Genomic DNA, 24933 nt, shown 5'->3' on the forward strand with positions numbered 1-24933 from the left:
CGAGTCTTCGAACTTATCGATCGCGAGCGAAGCAATATATCGAATCGAGGGGGGAAAAAAAGCAACAACTTCATTACAAAAGTGTAAAACCACGCGCTCTACTTCGATTTATATACGAGCCACACTGCACATGATTCTTCTTTCCTCGTTTGCGCGATGCGATCGCGCGGAAATCCATAATAGCAGTCACGAGGCCTGGTATTGGTCAATTTTTCATCTGATATTTCGTACCCAATGTATATATAATCGCACACTTGCAATTCAAATATTTTGCAAGCGCACCATCGATAACGCGACAAAAAAAAACACACACACACACATAGCAATAATGGATAACGATCTCGCACTTTATTAATCGTCTATTATCATCGATTGTACGATATATTAATGTAATTTACCTGAAATCTATCGACGCGCGCACGCACTCGATATGTGTGTTTTTCCACGCGTTGGGTAAACGCCGCGCAGTAATCCGATATACATATTATATTCGTATATAAATAAAAATTAAGAAACAAAAAAACGTAAAATAAAAATAAAATAAACATAAATAAATAAATACTCGAGATCGATTATTCTCTTTTTTTCTCATTGGCGCGCTTCTCTCTTTTGAGACTCGGCAATTTGATAAATGAGAATATCTCACGAATTTTGGAGCAAACCTTGGAGTGCTTCGACTCTCGGCTTACGCAATATTTATGCGAACGGCCGTTGCCACTGCTTTATGGAACTGCGTCAATTTTTACATCATATGCATGTATTTAAAAAAGAATAAGAAGAAGAAGAAGGAAAAAAAAAGAATCGAAATATTCGAACATCGCAATCGATTAACATAAGCAGCTGCAAAATTCTATGATTTCTGGAAATTCGATAGTACCAAGCGCCCGCCCGAGTACGCATTTTTTTCCCTGTGAGATTTCATCACGTCGACGTTTTTTTTTTTATATACAATGAAGCACACACATAGCTCGCCGAGTAGCGAGCGATTCCGAGTCTTTGTTCCAAAGATTCGCTTCAATTTTATCGAAAAGACTGATCGACCGAGCGGATAGGTAGGGCACCGGAAAACGTCTAGCGAGTTGGCGAAATGTGTCTGTTCGCACGAGCTTCGTCAAAAACTCGACACCGGTAGTCTGTTCCAATGCATTCGATCCATTGAGGAAGATGCGTCGATTTAATCGATCTAGAAATCAACATCGAAATGCCCTCGAAATCTCACGTATTTATAGGAAGCGACGTCGAAGATATGGCTTAAAAAAAAAAAGAGTCAAAGTCAAGGCCGAATTTGAGTATAGGTTTACAAGCCTCGCGATTATGAAAAACGATCGGTTGCGTAAAACACCTTCCTCTTTCAGCGCCGCGACTAAGACCGATACGAAACAAAAAAGTGAGTAGTCATAAAAGGATTATATACCGTCGAGAGTATGCAAAATGTTGTCTTTTTCGAAAATCTCATATCGATCGCATTACACATACTCAAAATGCGATGGATTTTCGTGCATTAATGCTCGTATACTGCTAATTCCAGCAATTACCACAAACATCGAAGTCAAAGTCGTCCGTCACGCGAAAACAGGTTTATTTTCTCGCTCTCGAGTGGAAAAATCTCCAGCAACGCGTTGGATCCAGATTCCAAAAAAATTAAATCGCGCGGCAAAAAACAAAGAATTATATAAAAATTACGCCAACCGCGAGGTTGAAAGTCGGTCGACTCAACTCGAGAAAAAAAAAGAGTAATCAATGCAATTATTGTCGCGTCGCAACCATCGCTCGAACAAAGTCCGTGTTAAATATGGCATCAGCGTCAATTGTGTACAGATGTGTGAACGATGTGTATATGCGCGTTGTGAAAGGGGCGCGGCTGTATTAACTGCGGAGCGAGCGACAAATGCGCGAGTGACGAAACAAAATCAATATGTAGCTCGAGATAAAGGCAGTATAGTTCGAAGAGAAAAGGTTGCGCACTTTGCGATCGGCGGGGTAATGCGACGGAAAAATTTGCCGTGAAACGATGAGCGATCGTCGAACGATATCTAAGTATCGTAAGCGGCCGCCTGCCTCTGGCTAATGTACTAAAAAAGAAGCCGCGCGATGACGAATTGTGACGAACTACCATGATACACGTCAACGATGACGCGGCGCTACTACGCTCGTGTGTCGTCGTCTGTATACTTAGTTTTAATACTGCAATGTAATTTTGCGAGCGCTAATCTAACGCAACCTGCGCGCATGGCTGAGTTATGATTTTCAAGGTCCCCCCCGAGAAGTGCAGCTCTCAGCTGTGTCGAATCGTATACGATAAACTTTTATCACTAAAAAGTCCAACGAAACGAATGAAAAAAACTAAAAAAAAAAAAAAACGGGAGGAAAAGGCAACTGGAAAATACTTTGTCGTATAAGAATCGATTGTCGCGAGGTATAGGATCGTTTCGTCACCCGCTGCTCTGCCCGCAGGAGCTGCAACGCGAGCATCTGCAATGCGCGCGTGCGAATTAGTACGAGCCTACTTACTATCTGCTGCGTGCGAGTGCGTAAGCTCGCGCGCCGAAGCTCAATTGCATAAGTGACGCTGCTCGGCGCGTATTTAGTCATCGGTGGCATTATTATAGTCGCCTACAATTGCGAGTGAATAGCCGCGTTAAATCGTTGCCGATGACAAATACCTTTTTTATCTCCATTCTCTCGTGCGCCTTTTGAACGCATTACATACGGAGCACGTGCGTACGTGTATACAGACGATCGTCATAATTATGTCTCATTGTATACCTGCGATTTTTATAGCGTAAACGTGTGTGCGTGTGTAATGCAGCCTCTTAAAAAAGCGCACAACCTTCGGCAGGCGAGGCGCATTGTAATGCACAGGCTCGATCTTCGAGTACTTGCGTATATTACTCGAGATCGTGTGTGTGTGTGTGTGTGTGTGTGTGTGTGTGTATCTCGTCACGCGCGCGCGAGCACGACCAATTGAGCAAGGATCGTTGGAAAAAAAGTCGCGGCGATATGCAGCAGCTCCCATGATGCGTGCAGTGCTGTAGGCGACGAGTTCAAGTTCGACCCATTGCGGCCGTCGAATAATGCGACCTTTACGAATTTTTCCACTCGCGAGCTGTGTCTGGCACACTTTTGCCACGCGGCATTTTTCATTCGCGCGCGGATCATTTTCGCACGCTATGCGAGCGCATAATGCGATTGCCGATCCCATGGGCAACGTGAGTTGATAATACATGAGTTAAGAGCATCGCTAAGCAGCTTCGGTCTGAATAAATATTTCGGGCTTTGATAAAATCCAACTCTTCTGTTAGGGCTTGTATTTTGAAACTACACGCTCGTATCGTTGATTTTTGTTTGACGCAAACTTGAAATCGGTAAATTGCGTCGAGCGCAACTATATGCGTACTTACCTGTCGCTTGTTCTTTTCAGCCGCGGCAAAATCTGTCGAATGAAGGCAGATCATTGAAATTTCAAAGAGCGCACGAAATCACGATTGCGCTTGAGTGATCAATAGCGAGAAAAAAACAATAGCATAAAAAAAGTTGTCAAGAAATATGAACTGTGGTCGATTAGAAAAAGTTTCACCCGCTGTGTTAAAGCAGTTAAAGCAGCTGTGTTAAAGCAGCACCAGGAAATACATCAAAATCTTTCACTAGTGTCACGTTAGATTAATTTGAGCTTATATATCATTAAGTGAGGGTTATCAAAAATCCAGTAGCCAACTAAAAGTTTGACCCTTCACTGCTCTAAAATAAGACGTGAAAAAATTCTCGGCTGATCATTACACGAGCCGACAAAATGCACCGAGAGTAGTAATTAGTAGTTTTCCAGTTAAAAAATAAAACACTGACTAAGATAATGAATAAAGATCTAACGATGGTGGATATCACAAAATTTGACAGCAGATCATAATTATATTGGCACAATTTTTATTAAAATTTTAGAAAGGCTTGTACTTAAACATCTATATAAAATTCTATGTAGATTTACAATTGTCAAGAAAAAAATCAATGTTTTTCATTAGTTCTCTGATTAGATATGTGCTATTTTTTGAGAAACTATTCATACATGGCTGGATTATCAACCGATTTAAAATTCGATCCAATTACGCATATTTTTCATTGTGAGAAAAGAAAGTATTTATCACATTTGTAAACTTGATAAACTTTAAATAGTGTCCGACAGGTAGTTTTGTGAAATGCATAGACTCCTGTTCGGTGTCAACTCAAAGTCGATGAAGTTACAAAAAATCTTAATGATCTTCGTGAACTGTCATTTGGGGCTTCAAAAAATATTTTTTACATCCAAATTTTCTCGCGCACTTGTCCCAGGCGTGATCTTTTCAACCTTCATGGACTGTCTTTTGGTGTTCAGAAAAATCTGATTTTCTTCCGAATTTTTTCTCGCATTTGTCACATCGTAATCTGTCCGACCTTCGTGGATTGTTCTTTGATGATCGAGCAAATGCGATTTGGTTCCAAACATCTTTTCGCAAATGTCGCATCCGTAATCTCTGGGACCTTTATGGACTGTCTTTTGATGTTTTGTTAAATTGCTTAAAAACACAAATTTTTTCTCGCACTTGTCACACGCGTAATCTTTGCGACCTTCATGAACTGTCTTTTGGTGTTTTCTCAAATTGCTTGAATCTCCAAATTTCCTCTCGCATACTTCGCATACATAGTCTTTGCGACCTTCATGAACTGTTTTTTTGTGCAGAATCATACACCATTTTACTCCAAATTTTTTTTCACACAAGTCGCATGCGTAATCTTTGCGACCATCGTGGACTGTATTTTGGTGTTTAATCAAATTCCTTCGCTTTCCAAATTTTTTCTCGCATATGTCGCATGCAAAATCTTTCTGACCTTCATGGACTGTTTTTTGGTGATGGAACAAATCTCTTTTTTGTCCAAATTTTTTCTCGCAACTTTTGCATTCGAAATCTTTTCGACCATCGTGGATTGTCTTTTGATGTTTTGTTAAATTGCTTAAAAGCCCAAATTTCTTCTGGCACTTGTCGCATGCAAAATCTTTCCAACCTTCATGGACTGTTTTTTGGTGCCGGAACAAATCTTTTTTTTGTCCAAATTTTTTCTCGCAACGGTCGCATCCGTAATCTCTACGACCTTCATGGACTGTCTTTTTATGTTTTGTTAAATTGCCGAAAACCCCAAATTTTTTCTCGCATTTGTCGCATGCAAAATCTTTGCGACCTTCGTGTACCATCCTTTGGTGAATTAGCAGAGTCGACTTGTATCCAAATTTTCTTTCGCACTTGTCACATACAAAATCTCTAAGACCTTCGTGAACTATCTTTATGTGTATGAACACACTCTTTTTTTCTGTAAATTTTTTTTCGCACTTGTCACAAGCGTAATCTTTGCGACTCTCGTGGACTGTTGTTTCATGTGAGAGTAAACTCCGTTTATTTCCAAATTTTTTCTCGCTTTTGTTGCATGCGTAATCTTCGCGATCATCGTGTACTGTCTTTTTGTGTCTGATAAAATCCGACTTTTTCCCAAATTTCTTCTCGGATATGTTGCAAGTAAATTCTTTATGACCTTCGTGGATTGCCTTGAGATGAGTGAGCAAATTTGATTTTTGTTCCAATTTCTGCTTACACTTAGCAGATGCAAAATCTTTACGACCATCATGTACTGTCTTTATGTGCAAGAGCAAACTATGTTTATTTCTAAATCTCTTGGCGCACTTTTCACATAAGTAATCTTTGAAAACTTCATGGAATATTTTGTTGTGCTTGAGTAAAGTTGATTTATTTTCAAATTTTTTCTTGCACTTGTTACACGTAAAATCTTCGCGATCTTTATGTACTAATTTTTGGTGCGTAAGCAAACTCGATTTTTTCACAAATTTTTTCTCACACTTGTCACATGCAAAATCTTTGCGGGCTTTGTGTTCTGATATTTGGTGTCTACTCAAATGACTTCGAAACTCAAATTTTTGTTCGCATTTGTCACATTCGTAATCTTTCTGATCAATATGAATTGATTTCCGGTGTTCTATCATGCTTAATTCTTGGGTAAATGCCTTCTGACAAATATCACAAATGTATTTTTTGTAGTCTGAAACAACAACGTCCTGTTTACCTAAATTGTCTTTCGAGACAACTTCCTCGGATTTATTCTTACTTTCATCCATTTTGGTGCCGGAATTGAACTAGTAAAATTTATCTTGTGACTAAACTAATTTATTTTTACTATAAGCTCGATCAATGGGACGGATTTTAAAATTGTATATAATTATATTGTTTACATTTAAGCTATCGATTTATCTGTTTATACATTCTCCTTTTAAATTAAACCAATTTAAAATGCTAACATTGCGACAATATCATCAAGGAATTTTTTCGACTTTTTAAAATAAAATATATATCAAAAAAACTCTTTGTAATATCGAGCCAATAGATCCTTGTGCAATATATCATAAATGATGAAAACAATTTTAAAATTGATTTTCAAAATTCACCTCATCTATACACTGCATAATCCGTCACCGGTTACAAGATTATTTGTAAATAGACGAACGATATTCATTCATGCCCAAATCATTTTCGCAGGCTACGAGCATTTAATGCGATTGCCGATTCCGTAGGCTACGTGAGTTGATAATACATGAGTTAAGAGCATCGCTAAGCAGCTTCGGTCTGAATAAATATTTCGGGCTTTGATAAAATCCAACTCTTCTGTTAGGGCTTGTATTTTGAAACTACACGCTCATTTCGTTGATTTTTATTTGACGCAAACTTGAAATCGGTAAATAGCGTCGAGCACAGCTACATGTGTACTTATCTGTCGCTTGTTCTTTTCAGCCGCGGCAAAATCTGTCAAATGAAGGCAAATCATTGGAACGTCGAAGAGTATTTGCCACTCAGTTGATTTTTGAAAAATCGAAAAATTGGAATCAAAGCATAATTAACTAGGATAATGGAAAATGCTACATTAATTAGGAGACTTCTAATAATTTTAAAGAATGTAAAAAAAGCTTATTGGTTTAAATTATAGTACTTTATGCAACGGGTACGGATATACTTTTTCAGCGAAACGAGGGGTTGCAGCACGAGCCGAAGGCGAGGGCTGTAACGAGTTTCGTTGGAAAAGTATATCCGTATCAGTTGCATACAATATTTTATGGTACAAAAGCCTAAAAGTAGCGGCGAAGTTGCGATTTTTAGGTTAGCGTGCCATAAAAAAATTAAGGGGGTTTCGCGTTGGTTTTTGAAATTGAAAATTATTGCTGCTCCCGATTACGTCTCTCTTAGCAGAAGTAATCAAAATCGATTCACAAATTTATCAAAATCTTTCAATAGAACGTGTTTGATCAATTTAGGGTCGTGTATCATTATCTGACGTTCGTGAAAAAATGCCAGTAGTCAATGCAACGCTCGCCCCATTTACGGTTCCAAACAAAACGTGAAAAAAATTCTCGGTTGATCATTACACGAGCCGAAAAAGGTGCGGAGAGTAGTAATAAGTCTTCAATCCTTCAAGTTAAAAAATAAAGCACTAACCACGACAACGAATAAAGATCTGATAATGGTGGATATCACAAAATTCAAGTAAATCATAATTATATTATGGCAAAATTTTTATTGTAATTTTAGGAAAACATCTGAATAAGTATTTACACCTACTTACAATTGTCAAGAAAAAAATAAACGTTTTTCATTAGTTCACTGATGAGATGTACGCTATTTTTTGAGGAACTATTCCAAGCAATTATTCATGAAGAGTATTAAGACTGGATTATCATACAATGTAAAATTGAATGCAATTTCGCATATTTTCCATAATGAGAAAAAAACGTATTTATCACATACATGAGCTTAATAAACTTCGAAAATTGTCCGATAGGTAGTTATGTGAATTTTATTAACTATTTTCTGGTGTAATTTCTGAAGATACACAACATCTCAATGATCTTTGTGGACTGTCATTTCATGCTTCAAAAAATCTGATTTGTTTCCACATTTCTCCTCACTCTTATCGCATGGGTAATCTTTGCCATCTTTGTGGGTTGTCCTTTGGTGTCTGTTCAAATTGCTTCGATCCCCGAATTTCTTCTCACACTTGTCACACGCGTAATCTGTTCGACCTTCGTGGACTGTCCTTTGGTGTTTGAGCAAATTGAATTTCAGTCCAAACTTCTTTTCGCACTTGTCGCATAGGTAATCTTTTCGACCTTCGTGAACTGTCTTTTGGTGCTGAATCATAATCCACCTTTCTCCAAATTTCTTCTCGCAGTTGTCGCAGGCAAAATCTTGGCGACCTTCGTGTACTGTCCTTTGGTGGCTTAACAAATTGGATTGTTGCCCAAATTTCTTCTCGCACTTGTCACACGCGTGATCTTTGCGACCTTCGTGTACAGCATCTTTGTGCTTGATCAAATCTGATTTTTGTCCAAATTTCTTCTCGCACTTGTCGCATCCGTAATCTCTGCGACCTTCATGGATTGTCTTTTGATGTAGTTGTAAATGGCTTAAGTGCCCAAATTTCTTCTCACATTTGTCGCATGCATAATCTTTTTGACCTTCATGTACTGTCATTTTATGCATAAACAAGTTATTTTTTAGTCCAAATTTTTTATTGCACTTGTCGCATGCGTAATCTTTTCGACCTTCATGAACTGTTTTTTGGTGTCTAAGAAAATTATAATTTTGTCCAAATTTCTTCCCACACTTGTCACATGCATAATCTTTTCGCCCTTCGTGTACTGTCCTTTGGTGTCGAAACAAATCTTTTTTTAGTCCAAATTTCTTTTCGCACTTATTGCATGCAAAATCTTTCCGACCTTCATGTACTGTCCTTTGGTGTCGAAACAAATCTTTTTTTAGTCCAAATTTCTTTTCACACTTATTGCATACAAAATCTTTCCGACCTTCATGTACTGTCTTTTGGTGTATTCCCAGATTGCCTTTATCGCCAAATTTCTTCTCGCACTTATCGCATGCGTAATCTATTCGACCATTGTGGATTATTCTTTGATGATTGAGCAAATGCCATTTTGTTCCAAACTTCTTCTCGCAATTGTCGCATCCGTAATCTCTGCGACCTTCATGGACTGTCTTTTGATGTTTTGTTAAAGTGCTTAAAATCCCAAATTTTTTCTCGAACTTGTCGCATGCAAAATCTTTGCAACTGCTATGGACTTTTTTTATGTGCTTGAGCAAGCTATGTTTATTTCCAAATCTTTTCGCGCACTTTTCACATAAGTAATCTTTGAAAACTTCATGGAATATTTTGTTGTGCTTGAGTAAAGTTGATTTATTTTCAAATTTCCTCTCACATTTCTTGCATGAGTAATCTTCACGATCTTTGTGGACTAATTTTTGGTGCGTTAACAAACTCGATTTTTTCACAAATATCTTTTCGCATTGGTCGCATGGAAACTCTTTGCGACTTTTGTGTACTGATATTTGATGTCTACTCAAATGACTTCGAAACTCAAATTTTTGTTCGCATTTGCCACATTCGTAATTTTTTTGTTCATTGTGAATTTTATCTCGGTGTTCTATCATACTTGATTCTAGTGTAAATGTCTCCTGACAAATTTCACAAATATGTTGTTTGTCCTTTGAGAAAACAATGTCGAGCTCGCTTGAATTATTTTGATAGACAATTTCCTCGAATTTTTTCTCAATTTTATCCATTTTGGCGACTAAATTAAACGATAAATTGTGGATTATTCTATTTTAAAAATTGAATGAGTAAAATTATACTTTGGTGTATGATGGCTTATTTCATCAAGAAAGATACTTTAGAAACTAATTTGTTTTTACTATAAGCATGATCCGTGGGGCGATTTTAAAATTATTTATAATTATATTGTTTACATTTAAACTACCGATTTATCTGTTTATACATTCTCTGTTTACATTTGAACCAGTTTACAATTTCGACTTGGCGAAGATTTCATCGAGGAATTTTTTCGACTTTTAAAGTAAAATTTTGATGACAAAATTCATTTTAACTATTCACTGCCACGATTTGACGCGCGACGACAAGTGCAAGCCGAGCGCGGCCCTTTCTTTGTTTTCGTGTTACACGCGGCAAAGCTCCATTACAAACGTCAGTCCGCGCGAGTCTGTTTTTATTTATATCGTTATTAAGGAAATTTGTTTTTAGTGTGCGTGTGTATAGTGCGTGAGTGTGCAGTGTTACTAGTTATATCGAAAGAAAAATGTATCCGGTATTAGAGGAAGAGGACGTGAAGCTGCCGCCGATCATTCACCAATTTCAGATCGACGACTTCAAGGAGCGATTGCGCAACTGCCCCGTGGGAGTTTATCTGGAAGCCCGAGCCTTCGAGCACATGGGTCTCGTGTGGAGGATGCGCGTCTGGCTGAGCGGCTGCGACGAGGCCCACCAGGGCTTCCTGGGGGTCTATCTGCGCTGCGGCGCCACCCCCGAGTACGTGAGGCCCCTCGACAAGGCCGTGTGCGCCCTCGTGAGCATCGTCGACGCGGACACCGGTGACAGGGTCCAGTGGGAGCACCTGTTCGATCGCCGACCGGAAGATCGCAGCGACGCCGAGATGCGCGTCAAGTCCTTCGTCAAGACGAGCTACCTGCTGCAGACCGGCGGATTTCTCAGGGACGACCGGCTGAGGATCGACGTGCACGCCGAGCACGTGACCGAGGCCGTCTACGTGGGCCTGCGCAACCGCAAGAACTTCGAGGAACTCGTGAGCCGCGAGTACAGCGACTTTCGCATAGTGGCCGATCAGGACGGCCAGGTCTTCCCGGCGAATCTGTCGCGGCTGGCCCTGGTCAGTCCCTACTTCGAGAGCCACGTGTCGCCCCGGCTGCTGCTGCAGTCCGTCGTCACGGGCGAGCCCGAGATGAGGCTGGCCAAGCCGAGCGCCCAAGTGATCCGGGAATTTCTGCGCTACTGCTACACGAGCAAGCTCGAGCGTCTCGGCCCCTATCCCCTGGACATGCTCAGGCTGGCCTGTCGGTTCGAGGTGCGCGACCTCGTCGATCTGTGCGTGGGCAGGATCGTCGCCACGATGAACAACGACCAGGTGGGTGAGCTGCTGCTCTTGTGCGAAGAGTTCGCCTGCGCGCAGCTGCGCCAGGAGGTGCTCAAGTACTTTCTGGCCCACGGCGACGAGCTCCACGAGAACGCCAAGTTCCTCGAGGCGGCGCCCGACTTCTCCAGGCCGGTGCACGAGTCGCTTCAGGCCTACTTTCGCACCTACTTCGGCATCGAGTGGTCGTTGGAGGAGGAGGAGGAGGAGGAGGACGTCGAGGCCGAGGGTGCAGCAGGACGACGACGACGGGTCAAAGTCGTGAAGAGACCCTTGGTCAACGCGTCGCCTCGTGACGCAGTTCGACAGACCAATGATTTTGTCGCGTAATAGCGTCGCGATGAGATTTTTTAAAAGACTCTTTTTGTTGAATCGTCCGCGCGTTGTTGCAATGTTATTACCGATTTTTATTACTCTTATACATTTATTTATTTAAATGTATCTTTGTGAGAAGCGATTTTTTTTAAAAATATTTAGGCTTATTCATAGATATAAACAAACGTACTTTCGCGTCTTTCGAAACTGTCCGGATCCGATATTAATCGAGTTTTGAAACTTTGTTTGTATAATTTTATGCCAGCTCATCTTTAAAAGTTTTTTTAACTCAAAAAATGCGATAGCATGACCTTACGTCTATCTTAATTAAAGATACATATCTATTTTTAAATGCGAATGTATGAAAATATTTTTTGTCACCAAAGATCACGATCGAAAATTTAAACAATTGTTAAATTATGCTATCGATTCATACGATGTTTGAAGCATTAAAAAAAACAATGAAATCGACCTTATCGTTCTTTTCTTTTGTCCAGTTCGATAAGAAATTCTTTTATTCCAATTTTCTTTTTTCTTTTTTTCGTACGGTACAAACGACAGAGAAGTTTAAAAGATAAAGCTATGAGAAATTGAGCACGTATTTACATAAAGCGCCAAGCGTAATCTTAAAAATTGACGCCGTAGATCGGATTCAGCACGCTGGACAGATTGAGCTTGGTCTCGGCGTTCTTCAGCGCCGAGTACTGTAATTCCATACTCGGCGTCGTCTCGATGCTCAGCTCCGCGTCGATGTTCAAGTAGTGCAGATTGTCGGCGTCGGTGACTGGATGCCAGTAAACGGGCGTGTAATCGGTCACGGCCGGCGTGGGCATTCTGCGAATTGCGTTATTTCGTTATTTTGTTTTGTTTCCTTTTTTACGATCGTCGATGTTAGCGTAATTTCATACCCGGAGATGGCAAAGTTCGTCCACATCTCGATCATTTCGAGCATCACTCTGTAGGCCGCGGTGCCGTTCTGCAGTGGCTTCATGCCGATCAGTTCCGTCAGGCGCATGCGAAACAGTTCCGGCAACTCGTCGCCGTGCGAGGCACCTGTGAGCAAAGCGTTAAAGCTCGGTACATAGATTCGCTTTAAAAATTAATTTATTCATCTTTATCCTTGCTCTCACCGCTCATGTGAGTCCTGGTCAACTTTTTAATGGGCGAAAAGCCTTTGTCGTAGGAAAACTTGTAGAGGTAGGTCGGTAGGACGGACTTTTGAACCTGCGTCTTGACGACTCTGTGTATACCTTCCATGAAGTAAATGTCGCCGACGAGATCGATCAGCTTTTCCCTGTTGTCCGCGGATATCTCCTCGTTGCCGTAATACTTGAATTTGACCTCTTCAGCCGTGAGATTGTACGTTTTTTTGAATAAATCGATGGTGTACGGATGCACCCACTGCTCGAAATTAGAGTTGAATCTCTTGAAATCTTTTCCCGTTCCTATGAATAAAAAAAAACAAGAAAAGCAGCGATAGGTAACATGAAAAATCGCTAGAAAAATCGAATATGCACTCGATATAGGATAATTACGTATGAGCATGAGAATGCCCTCTCGACTGGTGCTGCCAATTATTAATGGATATTGGATGCCCTCCTCGGCGGCTATCAACGGATCGATGGGCATGAACGGCTCGTCCGACTCGTTATCGACCGACGGCCCGAAGGTCAAAAACGCCTTCAGTTTTTCCTGAACACGCGTAAAAGAATAACCGACAACGCGTCGCAATGAATATCGATACATAATTTTGTCAATTCACATAATAGCAGTCTCACATTCTCGGTCAACAATGCATCCTGTTGTTTCATCATTTCGTGACTGTCGGTCGTTCTCAAGTGGCTCATAATTTCCTCGTGATCGGTCGTGTTCTTTCCCAGAACCGAGCAGAATCGATAGACTATTTCTCGCGGATGAGGCAGGGCACGAGCCCAGGGATTCAGCACCACTCCGCTCTGGATTATGGCCTTGGTGAATAAACCTGCGTCGAGGATATAGTTTTACATTTTTTGCTTCGATCCACGAGTCGCCATTATATATAGATTACCTTTGGCCATCGGTGACAGAGTCAAGTAGTGCACCGAGGCGGCACCGGCGCTCTCGCCAAAGATCGTCACGTGATTCGGATCACCGCCAAAGTTCACTATGTTGTCCCTGACCCACTGTAGCGCCATCACCTGGTCCTTCAGGCCCTGATTGCCCGGGGCCAATTTGTCCTCGAGATTGAGAAAGCCGAAAGCTCCCAGCCTGTAGTTCAGTGTGACCAGCACGATGTTCCTGCGCATGAAGTAGTCCGGCCCGTAGAACAGATCGTCGCCGCTGCCGTACTCGAAGGCGCCGCCGTGGATCCAGACCATCACCGGCCTCGGTATGTCCGGGCTGGCCGTTTTCGTGTAGACGTTCAGGTACAGGCAGTCCTCGTTGCCCTCGGCCCGATGGAATATGAAGTTGAACTGGCAGCACTCGTTGCCGAATTTCGTCGCGGATCGCACGTCCTGCCACGGGTCCGGTGGCAACGGATCCTTCGCACACAAAAAAAAAACAATTTATAAAATTACACGTACTGATTGAAAAATTCGGTAGACTCACTCTGAACCTCAAGTCGTCGAGGGGCGGCTTGGCGTAAGGTATCCCCTTGAAGGCGCAAAACTCGTCGCCCAAAATGCTGGTCTGAGCCGAGCCCTCGAGCTTGCCCGATCTCGTCTCGACGACGGTCGTGTCGCAGGCCCGGGTCAGCCCAATGCCATGGCAAATCAGCAGCGCACCGGACAAAATCAACACACCCGATGAAAACGGCATTTTCTCGGTATATGCGCACTCATAGGCGATTACGCGTACACGACGACTCAACGGTGTGCTGCTTACGCGCGCACAAAGTTCGGAGTCGAGTATATCTGGCGTCGCGCGCGCGGCTGTTTCCTTTGCGCTTCCTCGTTTTTTTATTTGTCTCTTTTCTAAATTGCCAACTGCATCGTGCCCCACACACACACACACATTATCTTCTATATGTATCGAAAAACGGCGCGCGTGCTCGCTCGCGGTGATGTAAAGACGCGCCGCTGCAAAAGAAGCTTTTCCGAAGAAGTCTATTGCTGTACACGGAACAGATTTGTTTGTTATGAAATCGTTGCGCAAAGAGGTTGTTCTGTGATCCGTTCGATTGGACCCTTGGTGATGTGGGCCGAGAACACTGACATCGCTGCATCGGTGGAAAATTTTTTCTTGAACTTGGCTATATTAGAGTTTTTTAAAATTTTGAATGTTGAATATAATTCAAAATTTATCAATGTTATACAAAAATTCTACAAGGCTTTTATTATTTAGAATGAAAATTTGTGTTTAGTGGGTAATTTTACGTGGAAATACGAAGAAAAGTTTACTAGCAACAGCAAAGATGAGGTCTAGACTATTTGCAAATATTTAATCAACTCTACTCGTGGTATCAATAATAACAAAGTAATGTTAATGGTGTATGAAATTTCAATTTATTACTTATATTATCGTAATTATACATTCTTAGTATCAAACATCAACGTATTATGAGAAAAAAGTATGTTTAAACAGTCATGAAATCGTTGAAAGATGCTGCGTCATTGCTACACACACACACACGATACATAGTTTGCAAAATTAGTTTTTTTTTTACAATAAGAAAATGAGAATAAACATTACACTCGTCGATTCGATTCTCTGCCACAATAAACGCCGGAATATTACACGAAATGATAATTCATCACGTACGCTTGCTCGGTCGTGGCGGGTTTTTCCTGACTTTTTGCCGATGAGTCCTGCAAAAAAATGCACGTGTATATCTTATTAATAAGCTTACTTAATTGTGATTGTGTGAGCGTTAAAAAATGTACGGAATTGGCGGCGGCGTCGCTCTGTCGTTTTCTTCTGCGCGACGAACTTCTTCTGAACAGTTGCTCTATATTGGGGGTTGAATCGACCCTGATGGTGGAGTTGAACACGATCAGCTCCATTTGTTCGCTGTTTGTCAGTCGAGGCCAATCGACGGCCGCATCTTTTGGCGTAGGCGTTCTGTATACAATTTCGGTTCGATTTAGAAATTAACTATTAACATTTTAGTAATTACGCTACCTACCCGTAAGTTGCGAAATTGACCCACATATCGACCATATTTTCCATGAGCGAGTAATTGTCGGTTCCCTTTTCCAAAGGCTTCAGTTTGAATAATCTCTCCAAACCGGTGTAACGAAACAAACTGCTAAGATCGTCGGCATGAGAAGCTCCTGCAATTACGTAGCATTAAAAAAATATATCTTAGTCACAGCGCGATTACGATTTGTTTTTTTTTTTCATTATACCGCTTATCTTGGTCTTGGCTATTTTTTTTACAACGGAGAAATTTTTGTCGAACTCGTAACGATACAAGTACGTCGTAGTGTTGGATTTTTGTAGTTGAATTCTGGCCACCCTGTGAGTGCCCTCGACGAAGCTCAAGTCACCCATCATGTCGGTTAGCTTGTCTTTGGTGTCTTTGTCGATTCGCTCGTCGTCCTTGAAGTAGATGCGGCGAAGTTCGTTGATCGGTAAGTGATACATCTCGTTCATCAGTTTTATAGTGTACGGATGCAAGCCGTTTTCTATGTTTTCGTCTATTTTTGGTAAATCCTTGTCGGAAATACGCATCTAAAAGTAGAAAAAAAAATCAATTAATTTGAAAGTTTTTTTTTATTATGTTATACTTACCAAAGTTATAACACCCTCGCGATTATTGTAACCGATGATCAAAGGGACATGAATTCCTTCTTTTGCAGCCATTTCAACGTCGATAGGCATGAAAGGCTCGTTCGATTCATCGTCGGTCGATGGAACCCACGGAAGTATGATTTTATTCATTTCCTTAAATTTAAATATTAATTCTCAATAAATACTTTTAAAGTAATTGTATAGTACTCATTTGTTGTATATAATGTACCGTTTTCTCGGATACTTTGTGCTGAAGAGAGCTCAGTTCGATGGCGTCCGCCGAGCCGAGAACTTGTAAAATTTCCTCCGGGCTCTCGGCATTTTTTCCCAGCAGAGCACACACCTTGGAGGCGTACTCTCTGGGGTTGGGCGACTTTTGAGTCCACGGATTCAGGGCAGTGCCGCTCTGAATTATGGCCTGGCGAAACAGGCCCTTCGTCATCGGAGACAGAGTCAAGTAGTGAACGGAAGCGGCACCGGCGCTCTCGCCGAAAATTGTCACTCGATCGGGATCGCCTCCGAAGCTCGCGATGTTGTCTCTTACCCACTTCAGAGCCATCACTTGATCCTTCAAGCCTTGATTGCCGGGTGCCAATTTATCCTCCAAATTTAAAAAACCTATACCAATTGTCAAATTATTTTCATCGTACTTGCAGTTTTCAATTATTTTTATATTTGCAATCTTCGAACTACTTTACCTAAAATGCCTAATCTGTAATTTATAGTGACCAATACGGCATCCCTTCGCATGAAATAATCCGGTCCGTACAAAAAGTCATCGCCGCTGCCGTAATTGAAAGCGCCACCGTGAACCCACACCATAACTGGATTTTTCGAATCGAGCGACTTGGTGAACACATTGAGGTAGAGGCAATCCTCGTTGCCCATGGGCTTGGGAAACGACGGAAGCACTTGGGGACACATGTCACCGTAGCTCTGCAAGATTTTAACTTCATCCCAAGGGTCCGGCGGTATTGGATCCTTCAAATTTTGGCACAGTCGATCAAAAAACCGTACTTCGATATAATCGGTCAACGTACCTTGAATCTCAAATCTCCGATGGGTGGTTTTGCATAAGGTAGCCCTTTAAAGGCGCAATACTCGTCTCCCGTGATGCTCGTCTCCGTTGAACCCTGCACCTTGCCATACCTCGTCTCCGCGGCCCTTTCGCTGCAAGAAAGTGCCCAATTACACTGAACCAGTGTAAACAAAATCAGCGTTATCGAGAACTGCGCGTCGAACATTATTGTGCGCTGCGAATAAACTACGACTGAGCACGCAGTAACAAAAGATTATTAGAAAACGATTGTAACGATTTTCGCCAGTCATCTCGAGTCTTGAAAATGAGCGTGTATCAATCGCAATGTAGCGTACACAATGCTGGTGCATAAAAAAAGTAAATAGATAGATGACTGACTCGTCATCGGTTGATGGGCCAAAACTAAAATGACCCGCTATCGTTTCTTGAAAATATTTTTTGCATAGTTTTTTCACAGTGAGAGTGAATATTTCTATACCTCGTTTGGCGATAAATTATCTCTAATAGCCTCTATTATATTATTCATATCGATTTTTCGAAGACGATTGACGATCGCTTTATGATTACGATCTTCTATTCTTAAAGCCGAGCATAAGTACGGTTGACAATGTCCGGCTTCTATCGAGCCCACGGTTTGAAAACAACACCGCTCTGCATTATTGCTCTCTGAAAAAGGCCTGTGAATCGATTCACGAATCAATTGTGTTTTGTTGAAACAGATTAATCATGCTCGAGTGTTAAAAAATTATTTAGCTACCTTTAGTCGTTGGAGATAGGGCTAGCATATTTACTGACTTCTTCTTCACTGCATTGGGATCCCTTCCGAAATTCTCTATTATTATCTTAAACCCGTTTCCCAGTCTTTGAACCCTTGATTTCCCAGCGCTACTTTTGTTCGAAATCAGAAATCTTTCGAAAGAAAATTAAAAGTAAACTCAAGAGCAAACTGACCGAAAATCGATAGTGGGTCGTTCAAAGTCACGATCACGATGTCCTTGCGCATGAAGTAATCGGTCGAATAAAGCAGGTCATCACCATTGCTGTACAAGAGCGCACCGCCGTGAATCCATACCATCACTGGTCTCAATTTTTCAACTTGGAAATTTTTCGTGTAAACGTTCAGATACAAACAGTTCTCCGAGCCCTCTGAGATTTTGAATTTTTCCATTTTCGTTTACGCGCACGACTCTTGAACTCCGATTATTCATGGCAAACTTTATCGTGACAAGTGACGCGAGTGTTTTTTGCTTGAAATACTCACGAACGATTACTCGGTATGCCATTTCATTTTTTTATGCGAGAAGCGCTCGTAATGCATCCTGCTCGAGTTCTTGGAAAAATGGGAGTAAGAATTAGTTATAAAGATACTTACGAGGCTTGTAAAATTAAAAAAGACTTCAGTATACCCTTTATCAATTTTCAATTGGAATAATGATGGAGTAGGGAAGCAATTTTTTTATAAAAATATATCATTTAATTTTTATTTAGTTTTTGGCGTTTTTAAAGAATTGTTCAATATTTGGAATTGATCTCTTCTCCAGGGTTGCATTGATGCATAAAATGTCAAATTGGTTACCGTCGGTTATCGGTGTCCATTCTACGGGTGTCTCTTCTGTTACGCTCGGTGTAGGTGTTCTGTTCAAAATAATATTTTATATCATGCTGCAAAGATTTTTCTAATGAGAATAAAATGGTTTTGCGCACGTACCCGTGAATCGCAAAATTTGTCCACATAGCGATCATGTGCTCCATGACTTTAAACGAAAGGGAATCTTTTTCTAAAGGCTTCATTTTAAATTTTTCCAATATGTGAAATCGCCACATGACTATCAGATCATCGGCATGAGCAGCACCTGATAAAAACATATCAATCGATATAGAACGCTCAATTTTCATGGACCACCCTTATAGCCACTGTTTGTTGCCCTCGTCGTTACCACTCATTTTTGTTTTTCCAAAATGTTTCATCAACGAAAAACCTTGATCGAATTCGTAACGATACATGTAAGTCGGATGCGACGATTTCTCCGCTTGAATCTTTGCCGCTCGATGAACTCCCTCGACGAACTGAACGTCCCCGAGGTAATCCACCAGCGGTTCTTTGTAAGACTTGTCACCCTTCTCGACTTGATTGTCGGAGATGTTGTACAGCTTTTTGAGATCGCGGTGCGATATGTCGTATTCGTTGCTCAAGAAATCGGCAACGTATGGATTTTCCAACTGGTCGAACTCTTCGTGAAGCTTGATGAAGTCCTTTCCGGCGACTGCAAAACAAGATGTACGTCAGAAAGTCTAAACTATTACAACAAACGAATCTTTTAAATGAGTTTTCATTACTAGTCACGAATAGAATGCCTTCCCTATCGTTGTGGCCTATTATGACCGGCATCTGAATTCCGTCTTGAGCCGCGACGACCGGATCTATTGGCATGAAGGGATTGTCGTCCTCGTCGTCTACCGACGGTACAAAAGCAATCATACCTTTCAGCGAATCCTAACGATAAAAAAATTACAAATTTCATTTCGTAAAAGAAAACATTCGATCGGCGAGTTTCGAACCTCGGTGGGATGCAAATGCTCCGTGATGGTATCCGTCAGCTTGTAATTGTCCGCGGCTCTCAGAAAATTCATAATTTCAGCGTGATCCTTACTCTCGAATCCCATCAACGAACACAGGTAGTAAACGACTTCCCAGCTGTTTATTCTCGCTCGAGCCCACGGGTTCAGAACGACGCCGCTCTGCATGATCGCCCTGTGAAACAGGCCTTTTTTTGTGGTAAATTAATCGACCTGCGTCGAGGATTTTTTTTTTCGCGACGATTCGAGCGCGGCGGCGGCGTACCTTTGGTCATCGGAGACAGAGTCAAGTAATGGACGGACGCGCTGCCGGCGCTCTCGCCGAAAATCGTCACCGAGTTGGGATCGCCGCCGAAGCTCGCGATGTTGTCCTGTACCCATTTCAGAGCCATCACCTGATCTTTTAAACCTTGATTGCCGGGTGCCAATTTATCCTCGAGATTGAGAAAACCTGTCGGCCGTTCACAATACGAGAATGAGAGATTTCGTCGATTATTATTAATTTTAGACTCGTTGTGTACCGAAAATCCCGAGTCTATAGTTGAGCGTAACCAGAACAATGTCCTTGCGCATGTAATAGTCAGGCCCGTATAACATGTTGTCGCCGCTGCCCAAATTGAAGGCTCCGCCGTGGATCCACACCATCACTGGCCTGGGCTGGTCGGGTTTGATTCTTTTCGTAAAAACATTGAGATAGAGACAGTCCTCCGAGCCACCGGGTCGCTTGTAAGGAATGTCGTATTGAGTGCAGAAATTGCTGTAGTTGGTGGCTATTTTGACGTCCGACCATGGCTCGGCGGGAACTGGATCCTGCGGACGTACGAGGCAACGGATGAATGGTTCGCTGCCGAGCTCGAGACTAAATTTGGCGAAAAACTTACCCGAAATCTCAAATCTCCCAACGGCGGCTTGGCATAGGGTATACCCAAAAAACTGCACCACTCGGTGTCCAGTAATCCGGTGTCGGAGAAGCCCTGAACCTTCCCTAACTTGGTTTCGACGATGTCGTCGCACGACAAGATTATTTTGACTTGCAGCAATATAATTACGAGTGGAAACATTTTTTCTGTCAATATATACAACCGATTACGATGCACAGGAGCGTCTAAAGCGCTGAAATCATAGCGCGCTGAGATCTACGGGCTTAATGATCATTTGTATTTTTTTTTTTTTTTCTAGTAACCGCGATGTTCGCGCAATAACGTTACCGATAAAACTGTAATGCGCTGTTGCGTTACTTCCATTTGATTCGATGATGCTGACCTGTGAGTTTGGATTTATGACGCTGTGCCGTCGATTTTTCTCCGAAACTCTTGTATAAATGTTTTCGAGAAATTACGCCAGGCGTAAATTTTCGCCTTTTATCGATGAACGATACTCAATGAACGTGGTCGTACGCGCAGGAAAGCAAGTGTTATGTCGGTTGAAAATTAAAACACTCGACAATTTTTCAATTAAATACAAAATTATTATCTTTGCGTTTAATAAAAATATAAAATTTAATTCTTTCATTCATTCAAATGCTATATAAATCAATTAAATGTCATTGCCAATCGCTTGCAGCTCGTAATTGTCAACGGTATCCATCTTTACCTCCGTATTGAGATTTAAAAATTCAAACTTGTTCGCGTCGTCGACGGGTTTCCAGCTGACCGGCGTGATCGTCACCGTTTCATTTCCAGTCGGCGATCTGTGAGAAGAGTACTCGATGAAAATTTCTATTAATTCAATTAATAAATATAGAAATTACACTTGTTGTGCTTTGATCGATAAACCGAATATCTATGATACAGTAGGTGGCTGTCTGCGTTGCAAAATTTTAGACTAAAAAAGTTTTACCGATTCAAAGTATAACAGGAGTATATGTACTTATACGTACCCTGTGGTCGCAAAATTGACCCACATGTCAATCATCTGCTCCATCAGTCGGTAGTCGGTAAAGCCCTCCAAAAGTGGCTTCGTTCTGAACCTCTCCATTGCTCGCATTCGAAACAAATTGGTCAACTCGTCCGCGTGGGCTGCACCTGATAATTGCGTTCGAAATCGTAATTTCCTTACATCCATCGAACAACTCTTGCATCTATACGAACCTAGTTCACGAGTCCTCGTCAAGGTCTTCATAACGGAAAAGCCGCGATCGTAGCCGTAGCGATACAGATAGGTCGAATTGTTGGACTTTTCCACCTGAGTCCTGACGACGCTGTGTATTCCCTCGACGAAGTACAAGTCGCCGTGAAGATCGATGATTTTGCCCTTGTTTCGCCTGGTTATCCTCTTGTTGCCGAAGTAGAGCCGCTTGATGCTGTCGCTGGTCCCGTTGTACTTGTCCCGCCAGAGCTCGATCACGTAGGGATGCAAGAATTGCCGAAATTGCCGATTGAACCGTCTGTAATTTCGTCCCAGCGCTGTGGCTACGTACGGCTCGAAGTATTTAATCGAGAAAATTTTGAACGAGCTTCGACAAAGCACAACGCCTCGTGTTTTTACCTGCCAAGTAGTAGATGCCCTCGCGGCTGTTGTAACCGATGATGATCGGCAAGTGGATGCCCCTCGCGGACGCCTCGACGGGATCGATCGGCATGAAGGGCTCGTCGGACTCGTCGTCGACCGAGGGCCCGAACGGCGTCAGAGTCTGTATTCGCTCTCTCTTGGTGAGAATCGTGCGCTGAGCGTCCACCAGCTCGCTGGCCTCGGTCGATCTGAGCAGCTCGAGGATCTCCTCGGAGTCCTCGGTCTCGTTGCCCAAGCGGGCGCACAGCCTGAAGACGAGCTGCCTGGAGATGGGCACCGTCAGAGCCCAGGGATTGAGAGCGACGCCGCTCTGCATTATGGCCTTGCTGAAGAGACCTGTATAACGTGGCCAAAAATTACGCTGTCAACTCGTTATTTAATTATGTTATCTACCTTCTGCCATGGGCGATAAAGTCAGGTAATGAACCGAGGCGGCACCCGCACTCTCGCCGAAAATCGTCACGCGATCGGGATCGCCCCCGAAGTGTTCTATATTGTCGTGCACCCACTTGAGAGCCGCCACCTGGTCCTTCAGGCCCTGATTGCCTGGCGCCAGTCTGTCCTCGAGATTGAGAAAGCCGAAAATTCCGAGTCTGTAGTTGAAGGTGACCAGCACGACGTCCTTGCGCATGAAGTAGTCCGGCCCGTAGAACGAGTCGTCGCCGCTGCCGAAGGCGAACGCACCCCCGTGGATCCAGACCATCACCGGGCGCAAAGTCGAATTATTGCCGCCGCCTACCGTCTTGGTGAAGACGTTGAGATAGAGGCAGTCCTCGCTGCCCTCGACGCGCTTCAGCAGGTAATTGTACTGCAGACAAGCCTCGCTGTAGTTGGTGGCCTTTCGCACGCCCTGCCACGGCTCGGCCGGCAGGGGATCCTGACGAGACGAAAAAAAAAACATTGAAAGTTTCTGAACCAATGATATATAGGGCGAACTTAGCAGTATCGTATCAATCGCCATTTAGTAACAGACCACTGTGAGCTATTATTTGATTAAACATTTTTTCAACTTTTTCAAACACTAAATTATATTTTCGGAAAAAATGTACAGCTGCTTTTTTATATTAACAGAGCTTTTTTGAATTCTATCGAGCACGGCATATCGCTTCGCGTAATCAGGCATAACTTTTTTCCTTTATGAATTTCGTTTAAAAATTTTAACAGAGTTTATTTGTAATGTTAAAAAATTTATTATCGTAAAAAAGAATTTATCGATTTTTTTTTTTCATTTTCAATGGGAATGTCCCTTTTATCCGAGCTCTTTTTTTAAATTAGGCCATCTAGCATTCGATCGCCTGTAACAAACGTTATTCATTTTTAGGTGAATGTTTCAGTTCAATCTTCAAAATCGAAAATTGGTTTCTCATACATTTCAAGACACGTATGTTCGCTTTCAGTCTTGGAAAATAAAAATATAAGAAAGTTCTAAGATCATGTCATTGACAGTTCAATAAGGTGGACGGCTACTAGACGATTTGCATTTTTTAACTTCAAAACTTTTATTAGAAATATTGTCAACTATTTTTGATCGAGTGAAGTACTTATTCGACAGATTACCTTTTTTGTTATTAGAAGTTATTTGAAGAAAATTTTTGTAACATTATGCATAATTTTTATAAGTGAAAAAGTGAGAATTCTCAAGTGGTCGAATGCAGGTTTATCCCATGAATAATCAAGCTATCTACCTTAAATCTGAGCTGATCGATCGGCGGCTCGGCGTAGGGTATCCCCTTGAAGGCACAAAACTCGTCGCCCAGAATGCTGGTCTGGGCCGAGCCCTCGAGCCGACCCGTCTCGGTCTCGACGATGGTCTGGTCGCAGGCCGTCGACGATTTTATCAATCCGATAATTGCCATAAAACCAAAAATCCATCGAACAGCGAGACCGGTATAAGCGCGCATTTTACCCCAGCTGGACGCGTACCGAGACGTGTGCGCGTCGCACGAGCACTGACAGGTTTTACGAGGAGCTAGAAAAGACCGGCCGCCGCCGGCTGACCTTGCGAGGGACGCGCAGCTACCTAGATAATGCACGAGCTCGAAATCGTCGTTTAGCGCGACGCCGACGGTATATAATTACAGGCCCCTGGAGCAGCTGTTTCGCGGTCAGAGAGGCTCATTAGGCCCCGCGACGATTGGCCAAGTCGCGATCGATTCTGCGAGAAAAATTACAGCTTATATAGGGTTTATGGTATAAATGCGTATGAGCCGCTCAGCGTGACTAATTGCCGCTGCACAGGATGTCGCGATAGCCGCATATATACAATTCCAATTATACATTTGGAAAGACATCTTTTAACCTTTTTGTGTGCGTTTGATAAGTGCAAAAGCATTTTGAGGAATTTTTAAGCGTGAACTTGATGCGGCTGCATCCGTGCCCATTGAATATTGATTCATACATTCTTCTGCCAATTGGATTTTTCTCAGCAACATTTTTAATTTATCCCCTTTTTCTACTGTCGCTGCATATTAACGAGTACGTTCTCGCTTTCTATTTTCCCGCGATACTCGCGATAACGATTAACACCTATCTAAATCTCCAATAAGCGTGTGAAGAAGCTATTATAACCCGACCGGAAAGCGAGAGAAAAAACACGTGGTTCTAGAGTCGCTCCAACTTTGCTCTGATTGATCGATCGCGCCTGTGTTATATGCGGTAAACCGCCTAAAACGTGCTAAGTATACATGCGCGTCAACGTGCGCCGGTCTACTATACCCCCCCTCTCGCCCCGCAATGC

The 24933-nt window shown here is 42.3% G+C and overlaps 2 protein-coding genes across 2 annotated transcripts; both read right to left on the reverse strand.

Annotated features, from left to right (window-relative positions):
• Window positions 1–11829: 11829 nt before the first annotated feature.
• LOC106658523 lies at window positions 11830–17349 on the reverse strand. The gene is made up of 15 exons (XM_023461296.1): window positions 17110–17349; window positions 16768–17050; window positions 16299–16687; window positions 16070–16222; window positions 15685–16009; window positions 15462–15609; window positions 15220–15397; window positions 15098–15144; window positions 13946–14282; window positions 13404–13878; window positions 13135–13337; window positions 12892–13048; window positions 12487–12801; window positions 12265–12409; window positions 11830–12190 (listed from the first exon to the last, which is right to left on the reverse strand). Exons 1-15 carry the CDS (start codon window positions 17311–17313, stop codon window positions 11983–11985), a joined length of 3567 nt encoding a protein of 1188 aa, XP_023317064.1. The 5' UTR covers window positions 17314–17349; the 3' UTR covers window positions 11830–11982.
• Window positions 17350–18581: 1232 nt separating this feature from the next.
• On the reverse strand, window positions 18582–23033 carry LOC106658522 (esterase E4-like). Its single transcript, XM_014380523.2, has 13 exons — window positions 22590–23033; window positions 22173–22532; window positions 21776–22096; window positions 21565–21709; window positions 21279–21375; window positions 20567–20821; window positions 20207–20495; window positions 19951–20136; window positions 19668–19873; window positions 19446–19602; window positions 19046–19372; window positions 18817–18961; window positions 18582–18743 (listed from the first exon to the last, which is right to left on the reverse strand). Exons 1-13 carry the CDS (start codon window positions 22897–22899, stop codon window positions 18593–18595), a joined length of 2949 nt encoding a protein of 982 aa, XP_014236009.1. The 5' UTR covers window positions 22900–23033; the 3' UTR covers window positions 18582–18592.
• Window positions 23034–24933: the final 1900 nt, after the last annotated feature.

The sequence above is a fragment of the Trichogramma pretiosum genome, unplaced genomic scaffold (genome assembly GCF_000599845.2).
Source record: "Trichogramma pretiosum strain Unisexual culture from Peru unplaced genomic scaffold, Tpre_2.0 scaffold2, whole genome shotgun sequence".
Lineage (NCBI taxonomy): Eukaryota > Metazoa > Arthropoda > Insecta > Hymenoptera > Trichogrammatidae > Trichogramma > Trichogramma pretiosum.

What these genes read in the sequence shown, in the direction of transcription:
- LOC106658523 (XM_023461296.1), bottom strand. Translation starts at nt 17,313, where the DNA reads ATGTTCGACGCGCAGTTCTCGATAACGCTGATTTTGTTTACACTGGTT. An exon ending in TCTGTCACCGATGGCCAAAG is followed by an intron (nt 13,338 to 13,403) that starts GTAATCTATATA and finishes TCCTCGACGCAG; the next exon opens with GTTTATTCACCAAGGCCATA. An exon ending in GGGCATTCTCATGCTCATAC is followed by an intron (nt 12,802 to 12,891) that starts GTAATTATCCTA and finishes TTTTATTCATAG; the next exon opens with GAACGGGAAAAGATTTCAAG.
- LOC106658522 (XM_014380523.2), bottom strand. Translation starts at nt 22,899, where the DNA reads ATGGTCTGGATCCACGGGGGTGCGTTCGCCTTCGGCAGCGGCGACGAC. An exon ending in GACGAGGACTCGTGAACTAG is followed by an intron (nt 21,710 to 21,775) that starts GTTCGTATAGAT and finishes CGCAATTATCAG; the next exon opens with GTGCAGCCCACGCGGACGAG. An exon ending in TCTGTCTCCGATGACCAAAG is followed by an intron (nt 19,874 to 19,950) that starts GTACGCCGCCGC and finishes CCACAAAAAAAG; the next exon opens with GCCTGTTTCACAGGGCGATC.